The following is a 22,502-nucleotide window of genomic DNA, read 5'->3' on the forward strand; positions in this document are numbered from 1 at the left end:
AGTCATAGACTGTTCTCTCTAATACCGCACGGCAAGCGGTACCAGAGTGCAAAGTCTACCCCAAGACATAAGACTGCTGAACAATTAATCAAATGGCCACCCAGACTATTTGCATTGACCCCCAGTTTTTACACTGCTGCTTCTCGCTGTTTATTATCTATGCATAGTCACTTTACCCTTAACTACATATACAAATTACCTTGACTAACCTGTACCCCCACACATTGACTCGGTACCGGCACCCCCTGTATATCGCCTCGTTATTGTTATTTTATTGTGTAATTATTATTCTTTTTTACTTTTGTTTTTAGGAAATATGCATTGTTGGTTAAGTGCTTGTAAGTAAGCATGTGACAGATACAAATTGTATTTTATTTTATTTTGATTTAAGTGAGTAAAACATATTAAGACAGGGTGGTAAAGCTAGCTAGCATTTTCCCCTTATTCACTAATGTAGCCTAGCTAGCTAGCAGCTAGCTAAGGCCCTGGCAATGTCAACATGTTTTCCAACTCGGTCGATAAACATTTCAAAATCGTCATAAAACTCATAAAACAGTTTCATTAAGCTTTAATAATGCGGTTAGAACCTGTTATAACACATTCATGAAATGCTTATAGATGTGTAAGGAATGAGTTATGGATGTGTAGTCAGAGTAAATTGTTTTTCAACAGGACAATGACCCAACAATCAATCAATCAATCAATTTTATTTTATATAGCCCTTCTTACATCAGCTAATATCTCGAAGTGCTGTACAGAAACCCAGCCTAAAACCCCAAACAGCTAGTAATGCAGGTGTAGAAGCACGGTGGCTAGGAAAAACTCCCTAGAAAGGCCAAAACCTAGGAAGAAACCTAGAGAGGAACCAGGCTATGAGGGGTGGCCAGTCCTCTTCTGGCTGTGCCGGGTGGAGATTATAACAGAACCATGCCAAGATGTTCAAAAATGTTCATAAGTGACAAGCATGGTCAAATAATAATCAGGAATAAATCTCAGTTGGCTTTTCATAGCCGATCATTAAGAGTTGAAAACAGCAGGTCTGGGACAGGTAGGGGTTCCATAACCGCAGGCAGAACAGTTGAAACTGGAATAGCAGCAAGGCCAGGCGGACTGGGGACAGCAAGGAGTCACCACGGCCGGTAGTCCCGACGTATGGTCCTAGGGCTCAGGTCTCTCAGTTGGCTTTTCATAGCCGATCATTAAGAGTTGAAAACAGCAGGTCTGGGACAGGTAGGGGTTTCGTAACCGCAGGCAGAACAGTTGAAACTGGAATAGCAGCAAGGCCAGGCGGACTGGGGACAGCAAGGTGTCAGCATGCCCGGTAGTCCTGACGTATGGTCCTAGGGCTCAGGTTCCCAACACACCTCCAGGCTCTGTAAGAGCTATTTTACCAAGAAGGAGAATGATGGAGTGGTGCATCAGATGACCTGGCCTCCACAATCCCCCGACCTCAGCCCAATTGAGATGGTTTGGGATGAGTCGGACAGCAGAGTGAAGGAAAAACAGCCAACAAGTGCTAAGCATATGTGGGAACTCCTTCAAGACATTCCAGGTGAAGCTGGTTGAGAGAATGCCAAGAGTGTGCAAAGCTGTCATAAAGGCAAAGGGTGGCTATTTGAAGAATCTCAAATAGAAAATATATTTTGATTTGCTTAACACTATTTTGGTTACTACATGATTCCATATGTGTTATTTCATAGTTTTGATGTCTTCACTATTATTCTACAATGTAAAAAAAAAATTAAAAAAAAAAAACCTTGAATGAGTAGGTTTGTCCAAACTTTTGACAGGTAGTGTAAATGTACAGCAACAACAAAAAAAGTATCCACAAGTTGTGATTGGATTGTCAACATTGCAGAACCAATTTTTTTTGGGGAAAGTTAAGTTCCAATATTAATTATGAAAATTCGAATGAATGGCATGGACACAATTATTGGCACCCATGAGCTACTACTTGGTTAAACAGCCTTTGGCGAAGGTAACTCCAAAAATAAGCTTTTTGTAGCCATCAGCTTCTTGGCACCCAGGAGCTTGCTGCACCTTTCACTGGCAATTTGGCCCACTCTTCAGCTGCAAACTTCTTCAATTCTTCAATGTTTGAGGGGTGCCTTCCAACAACTGCTGTTTTCAGATTTCGCCATAGGTTTTTGATGGGATTCAGATCTGGACTCATTGCTGGCCACTCTAGAACAGTCCATTGCTTATTCTTCAACCATTCATGGGTGCTTTTTGATGTGTGTTTGGGTTGTTGTCCTGCTGGAAGACCCACAACCTTCATCAGAGACACAGTTTTTGGACACTGGGTTGAACATTGCATTCCAAAACACCTTGATAATCTGCTGATTTCATTATGTCGTGCACACGCTCATGCAATAAGGCACCTCAGTGTTTTGTGGGATATGGCCAATACACCACGGCTAAGGGCTGTGTCCAGGCACTCTGCTTCAAGACGTGCATAAGAACAGCCCTTAGCCATGGTATATTGACCAAAACACTACACCCCTCAATCCTTATTGCTTAAATATACCATGGCTAAGGGTTGTTCTGATGCACGACTCGAAGCGGTCTGCCTTTATACAGCCCTTAGCCGTTGTATATTGGCCATACTGTATACCACAAACCCTGAGGTGCATTATTGCTATTATAAACTGTCTGTATGTACACACACATATACACACACACACACACACACACACACACACACACACACACACAGACAACTTCTTCTTGGCTGGGTCCTCTTATATTCCACTTAGGAACCCTGGTCCTCAGCACTGATTGATTCTTATTTGCTGCCTCCTGAATTCAATCTGATTGCTGCTGCTGTAATCAGGGCCTACTATTCTGGCTTGGACCAGACCAGCCTTTTTGGCACAGTCAGTTTATCTGACTGCAGCCATGGAACAGGTCTATCGCTCTGCTAACAGCCTGGGTCATATTCATTCAGCCTGGTCTGATAGATTAGACATAACATAGTAAATGTAAATCTGGGACACTCAAATGAGTATGATATGTTACGTTTGGTATGGTTACATAAGACAGATGGCTAAGGCAAAAACTGAAGTAGAGTGGTTGGTTGGGCATATAACACGAATGTCTAGCAACTTAAAGGTTGCGAGTTTGAATTTCATCATGGACCATTTTAGCTAATTAGCTAATTTTCAACTACTTACTACTTTTAGCTACTTTGCAACTACTTAGCATGTTAGCTAACCCTTCCCCTAACCCTACCCTAAACCCTTTTAGCTAACTGTTAGTCACCTAGCTAGAATAAATGACATATCATACGTTTTGCAAATTCGTAACACATTTTATATTTTGCAAATTTGACATGTATAAAACCAATTGTAATGCGTAACATATCATACGAAATGGCTGATGGACATTCACAAATGAATACATACCATACAAAACGTAACACATCATAATAAAGAAGTATCACGGATTTACGTACAGAATAATACAAAGTGCTCTGAGACCAGCTTCATTCATGGCCCCAAACAGTAGACAATAGACAAACAGGGAGGGACTACCTGGACTGTGCCTAGAAATTGTCATTTTCGATATCCGTTTTGAAATGTTTTCTGTTGCGTGCCCTAATGAATACAACCCAGATTAAAAAGCTCTCATTCACTCTCCTTGACCAGGAGAAACTGGCCGCTCTGTATAACAAAGACCAAGAGGCAGTTTACCTTAAAACCTTTACACAAGTACAATATTGTGCCCGTCAAGAGCAGTTCAAGGACCCTCTTTTGTGAAAGATTGCTTTCATCACACAAAACTGGATTTTGACATTTTCTTTGGTGTTGACGTTCAGAATGGGTCTTAAAGCTCTGGCTTTGAGAGGGCAGAGTGTCTGGGATTTGTGGAGATGGTATGAAACTAGGATGATCTACAGTAGATGAGAAAATGTGAGCTTCATTATGTATGTTTAGTTTCAAATGTGGCAATATACTTCACTTAAGTCCTTTAAGCATTTAAATTGAGATAAAGGTACTGTAAGAAAACTCAATGAAAGCATATAAAAACTTGAGTCAGCATTTGGACTAAAGTTTGCCATGACTATATATAGCCTGCCAATTTCCATTGTAAGGAGATTGTCATGCTTTTTACACAGAGATCTCTTCAAAGCCAACCCTTCACAATGCCTCTCACTCTCCCTCTCCTTGAACATGGAGCCTTTTCTCTCCATCCACCAAAGAAATCCCACCCCCAGTGACAGGGGAACAATGCAAATACGGACTTTCATTTCAGGCTACAATTGCCATGTGATTGGGTCATTTTCCATGTAGGTCAGAGAGACAATTAAGGCTGGTGCAATAAAAATGATATGGGAGAGTCAGGGAGAGAGAGCTACAGTGAAATTGATGGTGTGCAATGAGAGAGTGACAGGAGCAGGGTGTTGAACTGTTGGCCTGTGGTGGTAGAGTACTGAGACTACTGAGTCTCCATGTGGGCAAGGTGCTGAACGCTGCTGGTAGTGATGGAGCTGGCGGCACTGAGTTATCAGGAAGTGGTATGTGTGTGTGTGCTTGCGTGCGTGCATGCGTGTGTGCATGTATAATTGTATGTTTTTTCTGGGTTGAGATTTTACTGAATGGATGCTGCTGAAAGATCAGAAGCCACAGGTATACAGTGTCCATTTGAATTATGTTATAACGATAACAATAAAGAATAAATGAATAATGTTATACATTGAACTTTATTAAACCATGAACTTGTTGTGTTGAGATTTAACTTCCAGATCTGTACAGATGGTTCCTGGTAAGGCCACGCTAAGCAATATCTGTTGTCTGATCATATTCTATCGAGGGACCTTACACTGAGTTTACAAAACATTAGGAACACCTTCCTAATATTGAGTTGCACCCCCTTTTAACCTCAGAACAGCCTCAATTTGTCACGGCATGGGGATGCTGGCCCATGTTGACTCCAATGCTTCCCACAGTTGTGTCAAGTTGGCTAGATGTCCTTTGGGTGGTGGACCATTCTTGATACACAAGGGAAACTGTTGAGCATGAAAAACCCAGCAGCGTTGCAGTTCTTGACACACTCAAACCGGTACGCCTGGCACCATCTACCATACCCCGTTCAAAGGCACTTAAATATTTTGTCTTGCCCATTCACCCTCTGAATGGCACATATACACAATCCATGTCTCTACTGTCTCAAGGCTTAAAAATCCTTCTTTAACCTGTCTCCTACCCTTCACCTACACTGTTTGAAGTGGATTTAACAGGTGACATTAATAAGGAATCATAGCTTTCACCTGGATCCACCTGGTCAGTCTATGTCAGGGAAAGAGCAGGTGTTCCTAATGTTTTGTACACTCAGTGTATGTTAGTCTAAATGAATTATTCTGAAGGTCTGAGGCCTTTCTGAGGGAAGCAATGAAACTGAGATTGAGCTATGGATGGAGAGGTCAAGAAACTTTGTGCGAGAAAAGAGAGAACAGAGACATACGGACCGAGACGGATAGCGGGAGAAACACATCGATTAGAACAGTGCCCACACGAGGGTGAATAATACCATGTGAATAATAACAAGGTTTCTCTCACATCCTCTCTCTCTGTCACTCCTCTCACCATCGCCCCTCCCCCCCCCCCCTTTCCTTCCCATCCTCCCCTTGGAGAGAAAACGAGTGGTATTTATAGATCCTATTCCGCGCCAATGTTTTTCTGTTAAAAATGGAATTCAATGCCAAGCTATTATTCGTGAATCCACAACCTACAATCTATTCTTATGGACTTATAAAGCGAAGAAATGAGTTCCGAATTCAGAAGATTTCAGAAGAGAATAGGAGGGGGAGGATGAGAGAGATGGGGGAAGGAAGGGGGGAACGATAGGAGTGGGGTGTCGTCGCTCGGGCTAACTCTAGAGACGAATCCTGCTCCATTATTGATGAAAGTGAATGGCAGAGGTTTTCACTCTGGCTCTGAAGTTGGGTCTGTCTGTCTGTCATGTACAATTAATTGACATGGCCCTTGCGGTGACACAGGCACCCTTCCAGCCGTAGCTCCTATTTCAGTTTGGTCCATGATTTATTCACGGGACACTCCACTTAACATTCATTGAAGTAGTTGAGACCTGTCCTGGGCATTTATCAATCGGAACCTCCTTCTACTGTGTGCTATTCCCGCAACCATGACATGACCATGACATGATCTATGTGTTATGTGACTACAGTAAAAAACTAGAGGCAACAATGACCGTGTGTGTGTGTGTGTGCTTTTGTGTGTGTGTGTGTGTGTGTGTGAGAGAGAGAGAGTTAAAGGTAGCATGCCCACTACCTTAACAGTTTATTACTGCAACAGTAACTGTTCCTATACAATAGCCGTACACATTCAAATCAGTTACATATCTTAACTCATTATAAGATCAAAACATCCAAACAGCTCATATTTTGCAGATGCTTTTTTCATTAATCAGAATCCTCCTAGTGCTGATACAGCAGCATCAGATCACAATGTTTGGATGCAGGAGGAAGTAAATTGGTCATGCAAAACCAGCCCCTTTTGAAGAAACCAATTAATTATTTACAGGCTTCAGCAGAGCAGAGAAACTTAATTTATTGTTATCATTAAAGGAGCGTTCTGGTTGGGTCTGTACAAGAGAGAGCCGGGCAAAAGGCTCATTAGCTAGCCGAGAACTTCATAATACTGCAGCAGTTTACTATACTTCCTAGAACTTCATGGATATTTCCTAAATTCATGGAATTGCAGCATTCTATCGTTTACTGCATTGGAATACATTGGAAAATAAAGCCTAATCAACAATGCCAATTGACAATATGGATTTACTGTATGAAGGGAACTCTGAAACTCTCCAACTTGACAGTCATATAAGTCAGGTATAATCAAGGAAGGGCTGTGGAGTTTTATGGAAATAATCCACGATTCAAGAGGTGTGATACAGACTTAAGGTGCGGTTTTCATGTCCTACTGACATCTGTTGTCTATAGCCCAAATCATACATGGATAAATAAAATTATACGCGTGTGAATTGTCAGGGTTGAGTGTAGTGGGAACGTGGAATCACACGCAGGACACAGAGATTCAAAAAACAGATGTCTTTAGTGAAGTCCGTAGTACACGCCAAACACGGCAACAGGCCACAGGCGAAACAAACGCACACTAGACTGTCCAAAGTAAGGACGCACAACGTGCAGGACTCTCTTAAACAACACGAAATAAAGAGAGCACAAAACAGAGGACCAAACAACAACACGTGACAATAGAACAATTACACACAACACCTGACCAAACACAAGAGAACTAAATAGGGTGCCTAATGAACACTAACAATCAACAGGTGTAACAAACAGACAAAACCAATCAAACATGAACCATCGAACGGTGGCAGCTAGTACTCCGGAGACGACGACCGCCGAAGCCTGCCCGAACAAGGAGAAGGAGCCGCCTCGGCCGAAACCGTGACAGTACCCCCCCCTTGACGCGCGGCTCCAGCCGTGCGCCGCCCCCGGCCTCGGGGACGACCAGGAGGACGCGGAGCAGGGCGCGTAGGATGACCACGATGGAACTCGGTCAGAAGAGACGGGTCTAGGATGTCCCTCCTCGGCACCCAGCACCGCTCCTCCGGGCCGTACCCCTCCCACTCCACGAGATATTGGAGACCCCCATCCGGCGTCTCGAATCTAGGATGGCCCGAACAGTGTGCGCCGGAGCCCCTCGATGTCCAACGGGGGCGGAGGAGTCTCTTCTATCTCAAAGTCCTGGAGTGGACCAGCTACCACCGGCCTGAGGAGAGACACATGGAACGAGGGGTTAATATTTTTGTAATCAATGGGCAGTTGTAACCTGTAACACACCTCGTTCAATCTCCTCAGGACTTTAAAAGGCCCCACAAACCGCCGACCCAGCTTCCGGCAGGGCAGGCGGAGGGGCAGGTTTCTGGTTGAGAGCCAGACTCGATCTCCAGGTGCGTGCACTGGCCCCTCACTGCGGTGGAGGTCGGCGCTCGTCTTCTGTCGACGGATGGCCCGCTGCAGATGGACGTGTGCAGCGTTCCACGTCTCCTCCGAGCGCCGTACCCACTCATCCACCGCAGGGGCCTCGATCTGGCTCTCATGCCAAGGTGCCAGAACCGGCTGGTACCCTAACACACACTGGAAAGGGGTTAGTTTAGTGGAGGAGTGGCGGAGAGAGTTCTGTGCCATCTCGGCCCAGGGCACATATCTCGCCCACTCCTCCGGCCGGCCCTGGCAATATGACCTCAGAAACCTACCCACATCCTGGTTGACACGTTCGACCTGCCCATTACTCTCCGGGTGGTAACCCGAGGTAAGGCTCACCGAAACCCCCAACCGTTCCATAAACGCTCTCCAGACTCTGGAGGTAAACTGGGGGCCTCGATCAGACACTATATCCTTGGGTACCCCGTAATGCCGGAAGACGTGAGTAAATAGAGCCTCAGCGGTCTGTAGGGCAGTAGGAAGACCCGGCATGGGAAGGAGACGACAGGCCTTCGAGAACCGATCCACAACGACCAGGATGGTGGTATTCCCCTGTGAAGAGGGAAGGTCGGTAACAAAATCCACCGAGAGGTGAGACCAGGGTCGTTGTGGAACGGGCAGGGGTTGTAACTTACCCCTGGGCAAGTGTCTGGGCGCCTTACACTGGGCACACACTGAGCAGGAGGAGACATAAATCCTCACATCCCTGGCTAACGTTGGCCACCAGTACTTTGTACTAAGGCAGTGCACTGTCCGGCCAATACCTGGATGTCCAGAGGAGGGTGACATGTGAGCCCAATAAATCAGCCGATCCCGGACCTCGAGCGGGACGTACGTCCGACCCACCGGACACTGTGGAGGTCTAGGGTCGGTGCGTAATGCCCGCTCGATCTCCGCATCGACCTCCCATACCACCAGTGCAACCAGACAAGACTCAGGTAGTATGGGAGTGGGCTCCACGCACCTCTCCTCCGTGTCATACCGCCGAGACAGGGCATCTGCCTTCCCGTTCTGGGACCCAGGGATGTAAGTGATCTTAAACACAAACCGGGCGAGAAACATAGTCCACCGAGCCTGGCGAGGATTCAGTCTCCTAGCTGCCCGAATGTATTCCAGGTTACGGTGGTCAGTCAGAATGAGAAAAGGGTGTTGAGCCCCCTCAAGCCAATGCCTCCACAGCTTTAGGGCCTGTACCACGGCTAACAGCTCCCTGTCCCCTGCGTCATAATTCCGCTCCGCCGGACTGAGCTTTTTCGAATAAAAAGCACAGGGGCGGAGTTTAGGTGGTGTGCCGGACCGTTGTGAAAGAATAGCCCCGATACCGGCTTCAGACGCGTCCACCTCCACTTGGAATGGTAAAGTGGGATCCGGGTGCGCCAGCACTGGAGCCGAGGTAAACAGGTCCTTCAGTCTCCCAAAAGCCCTGTCCGCCTCAGCTGACCACCGCAAGCGCACTGGACCCCCCTTCAGAAGGGACGTTATGGGAGCTGCCACCTGTCCAAAACCCCGGATAAACCTCCGGTAGTAATTCGCAAAACCCAAGAACTGCTTCACCTCTTTAACCGTGGTTGGGGTTTGCCAATTACGCACGGCTGACTACACGGTCAACCTCCATCCTCACCCCCTGACGCAGACAACTGATAACCCAAAAAGGAGACCGACTCCTGGAAGAACAGACATTTCTCGGCTTTGACATACAGGTCATGCTCCAACAATCTCCTCAATACTCTGCGCACCAGGGCTACATGCTCGGCCCGGGTAGAACTGTACACCAGAATATCGTCTATGTACACCACTACTCCCTGCGCCTGCATGTCCCGGAAAATCTCATCTACAAAGGATTGGAAGACTGATGGAGCATTCATTAACCCGTATGGCATGACGAGATACTCGTAATGACCGGAGGTAGTACTAAATGCTGTCTTCCATTCATCGCCCTCTCTAATGCGCACCAAGTTATATGCGCTCCTGAGGTCCAATTTTGTGAAGAACCGTTCCCGTGTAATGACTCCGTCATAGTCGCAATCAGCGGGAGTGGATAACTATATTTCACAGTCACCTGATTGAGACCGCGGTAATCAATACACGGACGCAAACCTCCATCCTTTTTCTTCACAAAAAAGAAGCTTGAGGACGTGGGTGAAGTGGAGGGCCGTATGTATCCCTGTCTCAGAGACTCGGCAATGTATGTCTCCATTGCCCTCTTCTCCTCCTGTGACAACGGATACACATGGCTCCGCGGGAGCGCAGCTCCTGCCTGGAGGTCTATCGCACAATCCCCCTGTCTATGAGGCGGCAACCGTGCCGCTCTTGTCTTGCTAAACACGAGTGCCAAATCCTCATACTCAGGTGGAATGTGCAGTGCGGGCATCTGGTTCGGACTCTCCACCGAGGTCGCCCCTACGGAAACACCCAGACAGAGCCCCTCACACTGAGCAGACCACCCTTTAAGAGTCTTCTCTCGCCACGAAATAGTAGGATCATGGGTAATCAACCAGGGAAGCCCCAGTACCACCGGATACGCAGGAGAGTCGATCAGATAGAGCTGAATCGTCTCCTCATGACCCCCCTGCGTCTCCATCCTAAGTGGCGCTGTGACCTCCCTAATCAACCCGGATCCTAACGGACGACTATCTAGGGCATGAACAGGGAAAGGATTATCAACCGGAAGGAGGGGAATCCCTAACTCTACACAGAATTTGCGATCTACAAAATTCCCAGCTGCGCCTGAATCTACTAGCGCCTTATGCTGGGAACGAGGTGCAACCTGTGGAAAACAAACAGGTATAGTTATGTGTACGACAGAAAGCTCTGGGTAAGTGGTGCGCCTACTGACCTGGGAGGACTCCCCAATGTGTGGTCTGCCGTCTCCTCCACCAGGGGACCCTCCCCAGCACCTAGCCGCGGTGTGCCCTCCACGGCCACAGTTGGTGCAGGGGACGGCCCCCCTCGGGCTCCTTCTTCTCCTTCCTCTAGCGCCAGCACCTCCGAGCTCCATCGGGCTCGGCTCGGAGGCGCTGGAGGGTGGAATGGGCGACCCCCACCTGGGACGTCCGCGGGTAGCGAGCAGGGTGTCCAGCCGAATGGCCAAGTCAACCAACTGGTCAAATGAGAGTGTAGTATCCCTGCACGCCAACTCTCTGCGGACGTCCTCCCGGAGGCTGCAACGGAAGTGGTCTATGAGGGCCCGCTCATTCCACCCTGCATCTGCCGCTAGAGTCCGGAACTCCAGCGCAAATTCCTGAGCGCTCCTCATCCCCTGCCGGAGGTAGAATAGACGCTCCCCCGCCGCCTTCCCCTCTGGTGGATGGTCGAACACTGCACGGAAGCGGCGGGAGAACTCCGCATAGGTGATAGTGGCGGCGTCTATTCTCCTCCATTCGGCGTTGGCCCACTCCAACGCCTTGCCGGTGAGACAGGAGATGAGGGCGGAAACGCTCTCGTGTCCCGAGGGCGCCGGGTGTACGGTGGCAAGGTAGAGTTCAACTTGTAACAGGAACCCCTGACACCCGGCAGCGGTGCCGTCGTACGCCCTCGGGAGCGAGAGCCGAATCCCACTGGGTTCCGGTAGTTGGACGGGCGGGCTGACCGATGGTGATGGTGCGGTAGGTGGGGGTGTGGGTACCCCGCTGGTCTCCCATCGATGGAGGGTGTTCATCACTCGGTCCAGGGCGTGCCCGATTTGGTTGATACGATCCTCCTGACCACGAAGGCGCTCCTCCATGATCTCGGTGGGTGCGGGTGCTCCTGCTGATTCCATAAGATGGTGTGTAATTCTGTCAGGGTTGAGTGTAGTGGGAACGTGGAATCACACGCAGGACACAGAGATTCAAAAAACAGATGTCTTTAGTGAAGTCCGTAGTACACGCCAAACACGGCAACAGGCCACAGGCGAACAAACGCACACTAGACTGTCCAAAGTAAGGACGCACAACGTGCAGGACTCTCTTAAACAACACAAAATAAAGAGAGCACAAAACAGAGGACCAAACAACAACACGTGACAATAGAACAATTACACACAACACCTGACCAAACACAAGAGAACTAAATAGGGTGCCTAATGAACACTAACAATCAACAGGTGTAACAAACAGACAAAACCAATCAAACATGAACCATCGAACGGTGGCAGCTAGTACTCCGGAGACGACGACCGCCGAAGCCTGCCCGAACAAGGAGAAGGAGCCGCCTCGGCCGAAACCGTGACATGAATGAGCGTGCTTACACTGGAAATAGAATGCATGGGAGTGAATCAGAGAAAACAGAAGGGCCGCGAGCATCAACGGCATCTTGAGAGTATAGCGCGTTAAATTAGGCAGCAAGTTTATTTTGCTCACATTTATGCATAGCAATTCTGGTACAATGCGCTGATAAATTGTTAGAAAAAATAAAGTTTGTGCATTGTTACCTCTGGAATTATTAAATGTTGTTAGAAAGTGTCTATTTAGTGATGATAAGTTTAACTGCAAGCCAGCATTATGTACTGAACAGGCTAGAGCTTTAATAAAAAATGTGTAGCAATACATGAATGCAACAACATTCAACTGGGTTGTGTTTCAGAATTATATGTCACGTTGTCAATGTAATTTCTTGACAGTCTCGCCGTTTTTTGCTTACAGACGATTTGATTAATAAAGTTCAAACATAGTGCATGGTTATTGAGTGCCTTGGTTCAAATTAATCAATCTGGTCTAGAGATTGAGTGGGTCATTTGTAGAAAGGGAATTAGAGGAATTGTTATGATTTACCCTACTTTGCTAAAGTTGAATGGTAAAAAATATTAGGCTGTATAGGTTATGGTTTATCTGACAAATAGACTACCTATTTGAAAACAATACTCTTGCACACGCAAATTCACGCCGTTGACAGACGTCCCTCCATGTGATTTGGGCTTATGTTAGTCATATGACAGTGTTATGTAGGCCTTATGACTTAGGGTGGAAGGAAAGTGTTACAGAGGAAAGAAATAGAGCATTCTGCTTAATAGGCAATGAGATATAATGAGATCACATTAAACTGCCCTAATGCCTTTATCGTCCTCTGATCATTACATTTGGACACTCTCATGAACAAATAACAGTCATTTACTAATGTTTATGTGGCTGCATAAACACAAATGAAACCAAAACGTATAAGACCATGGCAGCCAAATAAACTCATTCTGTGTGTATGATTAAAAGGTTGATTATCTGCCACTGTTTTCCCTTACTGCCCAGTGCATTGGGCTGATTAGCAGGCTGAGAGAGTTAGGTAATGAAAACCACATTCAGCTCAATAGCCTTTTTATGGTTCCGAGTGGTTTATGATCCTTACACTAATTGCTGGGTTGATTAGTGAGGTGTCTGAGATGCCTCCTCTCTCTCTGTGGTTCTATTCTGTTGCCCCAGGGTGCCTGAAGAAGGCTGGGTGTGTGTGTTTGTGTGTGTGTGTGTGCTGATCGTGGGTGGATCATCAGTAGGACAGCAGAGGCCCAAATCGACTCCCACTTTTCCGCCACTGTCAGCCCTTTCCTGTAAGCTGCAATAAAGATAGATTAACTTAGAGACAATCAAAAGATTTTTCGATTCATCAATCTCTTGGCAATAACAACCTGGTTCAAGGTGGTGACAGTAAGGAGAAAACTATCTAAACAAAGGGAGGGAGGAAGGCTGTGGCCCACGCTGGTATGCATTATGTAATAACCCTGATGTGGTTTGATACAGTATCTATAGATTTCTAATGGAGAGACCCACAGCAATAGTATGATGGGGACAGTAGAAATATGATACAGTAGGCTATAGGTGAATGTACAGTACCAGTCAAAAGTTTTAGAACATCTACTCATTCAAGGGTTTTTCTTTATTTTTTACTATTTTCTACATTGTAGAATAATAGTGAAGAAATCTATGAAATAAAAAATATGGAATCATGTAGTAACCAAAAAAGTGTTAAACAAATCAAAATATATGTTATATTTGAGATTCTTCAAAGTAGCCACCCTTTGCCTTGATGACACCTTTTTAGAGGTGTCAAAGAGTTGGGCACAAATGTAAATGATTAATTTTGAAAAGGTGACTATTTCAAAATACTTATTTTCCTTTCAATACTTAAAATTCATTGCATGCTGTCCAACAGAGGACAACAAACACAACAGTCCTGAATTGCCATGTCCTTCAGACATACTTATCTCTGCCAATGTATTATACTGTAGATGATGAATATCAACACTGAGATTACAATAAAAAATAAAGTAGCCTACTCTCCGACAAGCCACTTGTTGTAGTATTTTTGTAGCTTTTGTAAATTTACATGTTCCTATGAGTAGTTTTTTTGTGTTTGGATTAGCATATCCCTGTGTCTAAGGACCCACAAGCCATTAGGTCTGTTCCAGTGTGTGTGTGTTTGGTTTTACTATTATTGTGGGGACCAGAAGTCTTGTCGGTCCCCACAAGGAAAAATACTATTTTAGGTTAGGTTTAGGTTTAAGAGGGTTTCTGTTAGTGCTGGTACAGTGGGGGAAAAAAGTATTTAGTCAGCCACCAATTGTGCAAGTTCTCCCACTTAAAAAGATGAGAGAGGCCTGTAATTTTCATCATAGGTACACGTCAACTATGACAGACAAATTGAGAAAAAAAATCAAGAAAATCACATTGTAGGATTTTAAATGAATTTATTTGCAAATTATGGTGGAAAATAAGTATTTGGTCACCTACAAACAAGCAAGATTTCTGGCTCTCACAGACCTGTAACTTCTTCTTTATTAGGCTCCTCTGTCCTCCACTCGTTACCTGTATTAATGGCACCTGTTTGAAGTTGTTATCAGTATAAAAGACACCTGTCCACAACCTCAAACAGTCACACTCCAAACTCCACTATGGCCAAGACCAAAGAGCTGTCAAAGGACACCAGAAACAAAATTGTAGACCTGCACCAGGCTGGGAAGAATCTGCAATAGGTAAGCAGCTTGGTTTGAAGAAATCAACTGTTGGAGCAATTATTAGGAAATGGAAGACATACAAGACCACTGAAAATCTCCCTCGATCTCGCAAGATCTCACCCCGTGGGGTCAAAATGATCACAAGAACGGTAAGCAAAAATCCCAGAACCACACGGGGGGACCTAGTGAATGACCTGCAGAGAGCTGGGACCAAAGTAACAAAGCCTACCATCAGTAACACACTACGCCGCCAGGGACTCAAATCCTGCAGTGCCAGACGTGTCCCCCTGCTTAAGCCAGTACATGTCCAGACCCATCTGAAGTTTGCTAGAGTGCATTTGGATGATCCAGAAGAGGATTGGGAGAATGTCATATGGTCAGATGAAACCAAAATATAACTTTTTGGTAAAAAACTCAACTCGTCATGTTTGGAGGACAAAGAATGCTGAATTGCATCCAAAGAACACCATACCTACTGTGAAGCATGGGGGTGGAAACATCATGCTTTGGGGCTGTTTTTCTGCAAAGGGACCAGGACGACTGATCCGTGTAAAGGAAAGAATGAATGGGGCCATGTATCGTGAGATTTTGAGTGAAAACCTCCTTCCATCAGCAAGGGCATTGAAGATGAAACGTGGCTGGGTCTTTCAGCATGACAATGATCCCAAACACACCGCCCGGGCAACGAAGGAGTGGCTTCGTAAGAAGCATTTCAAGGTCCTGGAGTAGCCTAGCCAGTCTACAGATCTCAACCCCATAGAAAATCTTTGGAGGGAGTTGAAAGTCTGTGTTGCCCAGCGACAGCCCCAAAACATCACTGCTCTAGAGGAGATCTGCATGGAGGAATGGGCCAAAATACCAGCAACAGTGTGTGAAAACCATGTGAAGACTTACAGAAAACGTTTGACCTGTGTCATTGCCAACAAAGGGTATATAACAAAGTATTGAGAAACTTTTGTTATTGACCCAAAACTTATTTTCCACCATAATTTGCAAATAAATTCATAAAAAATCCTACAATGTGATTTTCTGGATTTTTTTTCTCTCATTTTGTCTGTCATAGTTGACGTGTACCTATGATTCAAATTACAGGCCTCTCTCATCTTTTTAAGTGGGAGAACTTGCACAATTGGTGGCTGACTAAATAAAAAAATTTCCCCACTGTAACTATAGCAGGTGATTTCGGACGGAGTAAGGCGCAGGAGGGTAAATCACAGAATATATGTTTTATTCAGGAGCACAGCAGTACGCAGCACTGCGTAGAACACTCCAGTGTGGTAAATACGGCGCACTGGAGAAAACAAGGCACACGGGTGAATATACCGGCGATACAAAATACAAGGTACGTCCACCGAGCTAGTGTCACCTCCACAATAACTAATCACACACAAAGACATGGGGGCAGAGGGAACACTAATGAGGGGATATGAACGAGATGTGTGTAATGAACAAGACAAAACAAATGGAATGATGAGATGAGGAGCGGCAGTGTCTAGAAGGCCGGTGACGACGAATGCCGAAGCCTGCCCAAACAAGAAGAGGAGGCAGCCTCAGAGAAAGTCTCAAACAGTATCAAACCTTGGGTTGTACGGGCCTATTGCAACTTCCTGCTCTGTCTGCATATTGCAAGTCAGTCTGGTCTGGAGAGGGTGGTGAAACATGGGGCGGTTATTTGCCTGAGGGATCAATGGAGGTTGAGAGCTCAGAGGGGTCACCTGCGACAGTTCAATGAGAGGAAGGCAACAATAAGAGGAAGATGAGGGTTGATTAAGTGCTGAGGGTAAACAAGTAGAAAAATCTACACTACCAGGGTTTTTCTTTGACTATTTTTTACATTGTAGAATAATAGTGAAGACATCAAAACTATGAAATAACACATATGGAATCATGTAGTAACCAAAAAAGTGTTAAACAAATCAAATATATTTTAGATGTTAGATTCTTCAAATAGCCACCCTTTGCCTTGATGACAGCTTTGCATATTCTTGGCATTCTCTCAACAGCTTCATGAGGTAGTCACCTGGAATGCATTTCAATTAACAGGTGTGTCTCCTTAAAAGTTAATTTGTGGAATTTCTTTCCTTCTTAATGCGCTTGAGTCAATCAGTTGTGTTGTGACAAGGTAGGGGTGGTATACAGAAGATAGCCCTATTTGGTAAAAGACCAAGTCCATATTATGGCAAGAACAGCTCAAATAAGCAAAGAGAAACAACAGTCCATCATTACTTTAAGACATGAAGGTCAGTCAATACGGAACATTTCAAGAACTTTGAACGTTTCTTCAAGTGCAGTCGCAAAAACCATCAAGTGCTATGATGAAAGTGGCTCTCATGAGGACCGTCACAGGAATGGAAGACCCAGAGTTATTGGCTCTTTGAGTGGCAGCCAAGCATTTCCATTTCCATCAGGCCCATCCTTTTGAATAGCAGCCAACCATTTTCCTCAGGCCCATTCATCAGCCTGTGTGTCATGGCAGGGTGGCAGTGACATAGAGCAGAGCTGGGGCAGGTGTTTAGTGGGCCTGATGTCTGTGTTCACGTCCATGAGATCTGCAATTATGCAGCGGACAGAGAAAATACACACCTGATTAGCTGCTCATTAATTATGGCAAGGACACTGAAATGCTGTAACACAAACTCCAGCACCTCTGCCCTTTGGTCTGAGCCAGTACCGCTTCACTTACTCTGTTGGAAGTGGAGTGCTTCCTATTGTTGTGTTCTGGCAGAAAAATGTAGTACTTATTGTAGTACATGGAACGTAGGATCATTTGTGCTTGACATATGCTCCTTACAGAGTAAAAGGGTTTACGTCAAGGCTCAGAAGAGCAACAATGTTTTCTTGGTCAAAGCTTTCAGAGAGTTTGCTGTGGTCAGTAAGTAAAGCAACGTTATCCCCAGAGGGGATTGGACAGAGCTCACAATTCACAGACCAGGCTTAGTCCTGATCCAGGACAATGGCTAAATTGTTCAGTAGTTGGAGCTGATCCTTGTCTGTACTGTTTCCTTTGTTAGCTGGACCTTAGCGCTTACCATAGCTTTCTGTAGAGCCTTTTGAACAGTAAGCATGCATCTTGTTAGGGATGCCTGAACTTGATGCTCTACGAGCTAAATCACTTTTACATCCGACTGCCCAAAGCTCTTATATGTAACCGCTTCACCAGTTTCCCAGTCACTGTGTGGATTTTGACTTATTTACTTCCTGACAGGAAAGAAATGTCAGTCTGCTCTGGTACTAGGGAGTTGGGGAGAATATAGCCAGTGGCACCCATCTCTGTGGAAAGGTTTTAATGCTGTAACTCTATCTTCCACTGACCCTACGCACACTCATTAGACTATGTATACAAACCATATACACACTCAATCACACACACTATATTGACAGTCCCACACAAAACCCACAAACATTCATCTACACCACAAACACATAACAAACACACGCAGACCAATGCAACACGTACACACATATACACATTACACACACACAAACACTCACACACACACACTTTTACACTCATAATTTGCTGCTGCTACTCTGTTCTTTATTTTACTCTTAGTATCTATCCTGATGCCTAGTCACTATACCCTGCCTTCATGTACATATCTACCTCAAATACCTCGTACCTCTGCACATTGATCTGGTACTGGTACTCCCTGTATATAGCTCCATTCTTGTGCATTTTATTTTATTCTTCTTGTGTTACTATTACATTTTTATTTTTAAACTTTGCATTGTTGGGAAGGGCTCGTAAGCAATCAATTCACAGTCTACGTCAGTTGCATTCGGTGCATGTGACAAATAAAAATTGATTTGATTTGATTTAATCATTGGGGCATTTTCTATATGTTCTGTGTGTGTGTGTGTGTGTGTGTGTGTGTGTGTGTGTGTGTGTGCGCGCCATGCAGGCATGACTGCATTTGCTGAGAGTTAGGTGATAATTAAATTTAGATTATCAAGATTCAAGCCTTGACTGTCAACAGAGATATAAGTCAAATGAAGACTGAGGGAGTGATATTTAAACAGATTGGTCCTGGGCTGGCCTGACTGCTTTTACCCAGCATGCACTTAGGGCCTCTAACGTCCCCCTTGTCATTTGCATTGTAAATAACGAGCTGGCATGGCGGGATACATGCCTAGAAGTGCTTTTCCCACTCTCCTACCAGTTATCCTTGGTTATCATCTGCCGTTAGCTGGCAGAAAGGCCCAACATGTCCTGTTTTTCCTCTTTTCTCATTTCTCTGTGTCAGGTCTAGTTTAGCACTTCAAGGCAGATTGTGTCAGGATTAAAGCTTTTCACCGGGCCGCTCACGCTCACAAGGTGAGTCAGGCTCGCCACTGGAATGTAGTGTTACTTAGAGCAAGGTCAGAGTTTTTATGAATGTGAGGAGGACGCAGATAGCTGGATATAAATCTGGGTGTTCACGCTATGGTCAGTGTTGGCACATTTAATGTTCAGTAGAAAATGTTGGCCATAAGATTGATAGCCTCCATTCTACTTTATATGAGTTAATGCACATCTTGATAGGTTAGATTGTCATCAAATCATAGCAACTGTGCATTCTTGGTTCAAGGGGTACTGTTGTGAGTCAGAAGAGAAAAGTCTAGTAACTGACCATGTTGACTCATTGATTTAGTGATCTCATCTTGAGTTACTGATCTGCTCATACTTGTGCTTCTATGGTTTGACCCCTGAGATGTTTTCATTGCGTGCGTGGCCTCTTACCGTCAAGCCATGTCAACTCTCACAGTCTATTTATGTGTTTGTAATGTTGCAAAAAAGTATGTGGACACCTGCTCGTCGAACATCTCATTCCAAAATCATTGGCATTAATATGGAGTTGGTCCCCCCTTTGCTGCTATAACAGCCTTTCTGGGAAGGCTTTCCACTAGATGTTGGAACATTGCTGTGGGGACTTGCTTCCATTCAGCCAAAAGAGCATTAGTGAGGTCGAGGACTGATGTTGGGCGATTAGGCCTGGTTCGCAGTCGGCCTTCCAATTCATCCCAAAGGTGTTCGATGGGGTTGAGGTCAGGGCTCTGGGAAGGCCAGTCAAGTTATTCCGCACCGATCTCGACAAACCATTTCTGTATGGACCTCGCTTTGTGCACGGGGGCATTGTCATGCTCAAACAGGAAAGGGCCTTCCCCAAACTGTTGGCACAAAGTTGGAAGCACAGAATCATCTAGAATGTCATTGTATGCTGTAGCGTTAAGATTTCATTCACTGGAACTAAGGGGCCTAGCCCGAACCATGAAAAACAGCCCCAGACCATTATTCTTCCTCCACCAAACATTACACTTGGCACTATGCATTAGGGCAGGTAGCGTCCAAACCCAGATTCGTCCGTAGGACTGCCAGATGGTGAAGCGTGATTCATCACTCTAGAGAATGTGTTTCCACCACTCCAGAGTCCAATGGCGGAGAGCTTTACACCACTCCAGCCGACGCTTGGCATTGCGCATGGTGATCTTAGGCTTGTGTGCAACTGCTCGGCCATGGAAACCAATTTCATGAAGCTCCCGAAGAACAGTTATTGTGCTAACGTTGCTTCCAGATGCAGTTTGGAACTCGGTAGTGAGTGTTGCAACCGAGGACAGATGATTTTTGCGCGCTTCATGCTTCAGCACTCGGCGGTCCCGTTCTGTGAGCTTGTGTGGCCTACCACTTCGCGGCTGAGCCGTTGAGCAGTTCGCGGTTGAGACATTTCTACTTCACAATAACAGCACTTACAGTTGACCGGGGTAGCTCTAGCAGGGCAGACATTTTACTTGTTGGAAAGGTGGCATCTTATGACAGTGACACATTGAAAGTCAGTGAGCTCTTCAGTAAGGCCATTCTACTGCCAATGTTTGTCTATGGAGATTGCATGGCTGTGTGCCCGATTTTATACACCTGTCAGCAACGGGTGTGGCTGAAATAGCCAAATCCACTAATTTGAAGGGGTGTCCACATACTTTAATGTCTACCATATTTCTGAATCCAACCATCAATTTTGTCTTTGTTCTTTCTCCAGAAACTATTCCTACCGGCAACTACTGAGGAGGATATCTTTGCCCATCTGGGTTTGGAGTATGTGGAGCCTTGGCAGAGAAATGCATAAGCATCTTCCCCTCACAGACACCTATACAATGCCACCTTGGCTACATACAGTAAATCATTCCCATCTGTCTACCCACCCGGCTACACACTGCTGAAATCTAATTTCAAAGAGCTTAATCTGGGTTAATTTCTATACTTGTGTTCTGTTGTCGGACTAGATGCTGATGTATGATTCATGATTTTAGTATTTTCATCATGCCTGGCTGTTTTCTGTTAGCCTCTTAGCGAGTAAACATTCTGCTCTGTCATTCACAACACACTTTTCTCTGAGCATTCTTATCTATGTGACTGATACGAAGCTAAATCAACAAATGAATTGCCTGTGGTGGCTGCGAGGTAAAAAGGGAGAGAGGAGAGGGGCATAAGCGTGGGCGAGAGAGAGAAAGCCTCATCAAGAAAAATGGTTGTAATCAACCTCCTCCTGGCAGGAGAGCGCTCAGCATGAACTGGAGCCAAGCCTCCTGGGAATGGAGAGGTGGGTAATGAGCTGCAGATAGAGGAGCATTCAGCATCCCCGTTTAGCCTCCGTTTGAGCCTCTCGCTACAGCTACAGCCTCCTCCGCTCAATCCACTGTCACAATGAATCCCTTCCCCTTGGCACAGGACTGAATTGTGCTGATTAAGGCCAATCAAATGGACTGGACAAGCTGCAATCACCAGGGTTCATATGACAAGTCAGTTCACGTTGTAAATGCAATGTTGGCTATTAAGATAGACATTGACATTTGAAAACATTTATCCCAATGTACAGTAACTTAGTGAGTGTTGCCGTTTTAAGGGCCTCTTATTATTGTTATTATTCTTCGTACTGTAGCTGTGCTGGGACATACTGATTCATCTGCTGGAGATATGCTGTAAAGAGCATGGTCCTACAGCAGCACAGTAGCATGGCCTGCTGTCCTGTCCACAATCTAGCTCAGTTTCCCATGATGCTCGGGCAAAGCACATCCCATGATACATCCGAAAGAGCAGATATACTGTACATCACTGGGGCTATCGCATCCTAGTGAATAACCCTATTTAAAGATCTTTAAGTAGAGCATCCCAGGCACATTGAGGAGTCGACCTCAGGGCCTAGCTCTCACTCTCTCTCCCCTCTCTCCACTATCCAGGCTGGCCGGTCAAACAGAGCGCCACACTAAATGCATTGGATCTGAGATAGGCCTTCACAGTGGTGTTGAAACTGTGAGCTCTATCTGTTTCTCTCTGGGGGATGTGGGGACTGGGTCATTGGGTTGTGTAAAAATGAAACAATGGTATTGAACTTTTCACTGTCCAGTTGAGGCAGCTTAACTAATACTGCATGGACAAATACCTTTTAGCTGTTATGTCTTCAATAATGACTATGGGATCAGGCCTAACAGTTTCACAATCTTGCCATTTTCGAAGATTGAAGTCCCATTAATTCTGATCTGAAATGGTCCTGTCTGCCTCAACAGTTAAAGAGGAGTGCTCCCACCCATCACACACATTTTAGAGTGTGTATTCTGTGATACAAGGTGAGAAATTGACTA

At 45.5% G+C, this 22,502-nt stretch overlaps 1 protein-coding gene across 1 annotated transcript in view; it reads left to right on the forward strand.

Annotated features, from left to right (window-relative positions):
- The window catches only part of LOC121553292 (DNA nucleotidylexotransferase-like), a 182,711-nt gene extending 161,468 nt beyond the window's left edge, over nucleotides 1-21,243 (forward strand). Inside the window, exon 11 of the mRNA XM_041866314.2 lies at nucleotides 20,903-21,243. Within this exon, the coding sequence (XP_041722248.2) occupies nucleotides 20,903-20,989 (87 nt within the window). The 3' untranslated portion in view covers nucleotides 20,990-21,243. The remainder of the gene's footprint in view (nucleotides 1-20,902) is intronic.
- Nucleotides 21,244-22,502: the final 1,259 nt, after the last annotated feature.

Source organism: Coregonus clupeaformis, chromosome 37, assembly GCF_020615455.1.
Source record: "Coregonus clupeaformis isolate EN_2021a chromosome 37, ASM2061545v1, whole genome shotgun sequence".
Classification (NCBI taxonomy): domain Eukaryota; kingdom Metazoa; phylum Chordata; class Actinopteri; order Salmoniformes; family Salmonidae; genus Coregonus; species Coregonus clupeaformis.